The 2,850-nt window shown below is 43.4% G+C and overlaps 1 protein-coding gene across 1 annotated transcript; it reads right to left on the reverse strand.

Moving 5' to 3' along the window:
- Positions 1 to 396: 396 nt before the first annotated feature.
- Positions 397 to 2,604, reverse strand: LOC104079589 (type II inositol 1,4,5-trisphosphate 5-phosphatase-like). The gene is made up of 5 exons (XM_009581673.1): positions 2,539 to 2,604; positions 2,064 to 2,148; positions 1,550 to 1,677; positions 1,181 to 1,292; positions 397 to 837 (listed from the first exon to the last, which is right to left on the reverse strand). The coding sequence occupies exons 1-5, from the start codon at positions 2,599 to 2,601 to the stop codon at positions 713 to 715; spliced, it is 513 nt and encodes a 170-aa protein (XP_009579968.1). The 5' UTR covers positions 2,602 to 2,604; the 3' UTR covers positions 397 to 712.
- Between the last annotated feature and the right edge of the window lie 246 nt (positions 2,605 to 2,850).

Here is a 2,850-nt window from a genome sequence, read left to right on the forward strand (position 1 = left end):
ACAAAAATGTCCAGACAAGCAGCTAGAGCTGCTCCGGGTGATGGAGCCGGGGTGGAGGCCCCCGTTCCTCACGGCAGCACCCACGTCTCCCCCCGCACCCTTCCCACCGTCTGCAGCACCAGATGCACCGCCGGACACACCAGCCGGCGCGTGTTTTTAAAATAAACCCATTTTCTTGCAGACCATTGGATCACAGGTCCACCTTGCTATGTGGTCTCAAAGAGTTACATGAGAGGGGAGTGGAAGACTACAGAACGATTCACGTAACGCATCCGTACTGCTACCCAAGACACGGTACACGGCGGGGGGCTGCTCCAGGCCTCTTACAACAGGACTTAAATCACTGTCAACAAACAAGAGCCTAAACCAGCCAACATCAAAAATGGGGAGAGAGGCTGGAAAAATGCACTGAGATCTTTTTATTTAAATAACGAGGACTTAAAAATTCTGAGTTTTAATACAAGTTAAATAAAATACAGTGTAAATATCAGCTTTCATATTTTTGCTTGTCTACATAGAGCTTATTTAGAACTTTGATATACTTTACAGCTTAAACAGTGACACCTGATTCAAACTGCCTGATCTGCACCTTCAAAAGCAACAGATTGTATAAAATACTGTGATATTAAAAAAAAAAAAGCCAGTATACTGTACAAAAATGTATTTTTACAGTAATTTGATATCTAAAAATCAGATTAGCTGCATCTGAAACTCATGGTAAATTGTCTTCTCTCAAGAGGAACTGATGGATAAATTGCTGAGCTTTCCTCTTTTCAGTTATATCAGGCGTAGGATGTCCAGGAGGAGGTCGAAGTAACAAGCCACCAAATATACTAGCTGCATTTTGGAGGGGAAAAAAAAAAAAAAAGCCACACAGACACACAGTAAGACCCCGTCAGTAGCAGGATATCAAGGGTAATTCCACCAACCCCAATCAGTCAAAGTGAGAGAGCGCCTGGCTTCAGAATGGGGTAAGATAAAGCTGATGACCCATGCACCTCTGAGTCACTTTACAACTTTTTTCAGGCTACTGCAATGACTGTTTCTCTATGGACTGTTTGCTCATTAGTAAATGCTTCAAAACAGTAGAGGCCATGACTGCACTCACTCTGGAGAAATGTGTTTTGTTATACAAACTGCAAAGCCCCGCTGAACAGAATGGTTATTTTGCTTGTCTTACCAAGAATATTCACATCCAAATGGTTTTTCCCTGAATTTTTCAGTAGTTCTCGTAGAAACGCCATTAGATATTCAAATACATTTTTATGGCACCCTGGCAGGTTAGAGATGATCTGAGGAGGGGTAAAAAAACCAACATTTATATTGAAGATATGGCAATGGCTTAGCAGCTTTATCTACTACCAACACCACCCTGTCTGCAAATACTAACAGCTCTTCATAACCAAGAAGCACCAGTTCTAGATCCTTTCTATTATCCGATGATTAAGTTTCTGAGAGCAAAAACCTGTTACTGGTCTGGCATAAAACAGTTTGCCTCCGCTCCCTCCAAAAAAGACAGAAAACAGTCTCACAGCAAAGCCGGCAATACCTGGCTGCTCAGCAGGTAGTTGCTGGCACACTCCAAACAGCTGCTGTACAACCTGTAGCAGATGACAGGCTCCGGCAGGCTTTCCAGAAAGAGCAGCAGGGCTTCTGCTACCGAGTGGTTGCTGCCAACTGATCCAAAGACGGTTAAGGAAGAGGCAAGCGCAGTGTGATCTATTTTGGTCGTATTTCTGCTGAAACATTAATCTTTGCTTAGTCTCCGAAACTCCTCCTATTGTTCACAGCTTCGAGTTAAATCACTTGACTCCACATGGCAAGCTGTTTCCGTTGGCAGTCGGACACTTACGTAATTCATCAACAATCATTCATCAACATCGCAAGGACTTAGCAGAGGCATTCGTACTGATTACAAGGAGTAGCGAGGAACTGCAGATCTCACTTACCCCGAGATGAGAGACAGTAATTTAAAAACCATGGTGGAGCATAGAAGACTGATAAAATCTTTTTCAGCTTTGATCACTAAGTGAGCCTTACCGGACGTCAGTCTAAAAGGATACGGAGGGTATCATGCATTCCTTTGTCCAAACAGTCTCGGATTTGCTCGAATTCTGATCTGAGGCCTGGCTGCTGAAACAGGTCCTCCTGCAAAGAAGACCATTAGTCAGTCTCAAGGAAAATAAAAGTTATTTGGGTAAATAGAGCAATGTCATTATAATCTGGCTGGACAAATCTCTCCAAATTGGTAGTTATCAGCACAAATCCCACCACGAGCAGTCCTAGTAAGGTTGTGACACTGCAGTAGAGAGTGATGCAGAAGGACAGCTGCTGATGCATGCCACACGCAGATAAGGTCACCATCACGAAACAGTGCAACCTGGTGCACCAGGATCACTTACCACAGATGTCCTTTAGCTCTCTTTACCATTGGCCAAACATCCACAGTTAGCAATGATTGTTATTACCAGTATCTTCTTCAAAACTAAACCTCATGCAAACAAATTATTTTGTGTTTCCAGTCCAAACACTGCCAACCTGCTGGGAAGCATTGCGGTACAGGTGATTCACCATCATCCACAGCTCTTTTGGAATGTCCATAGGCTTTTCAGCTTGAACAGCATTGTCACCCATTTCTAGTGGCATCAGGGTCTGAGAGAGGGAGGTGTGGGTAGGGGGGAAGGAGAGAAAAAAAAAAGAAGGTAGCTAGCCAAGTTCTTATTCAACTCTGCAAAAATGCTTCACAGAGCTTATACCTGAGACTTAAGATTTGTTAAGAAACTGTGCAGCTTCACTCACCAGTCTTCATACAAGACTAGTACAATGGGCTGAGGCCAACTATATGAGATT

This window comes from Fulmarus glacialis, unplaced genomic scaffold (assembly GCF_000690835.1).
Source record: "Fulmarus glacialis isolate BGI_N327 unplaced genomic scaffold, ASM69083v1 Scaffold30287, whole genome shotgun sequence".
NCBI lineage: Eukaryota > Metazoa > Chordata > Aves > Procellariiformes > Procellariidae > Fulmarus > Fulmarus glacialis.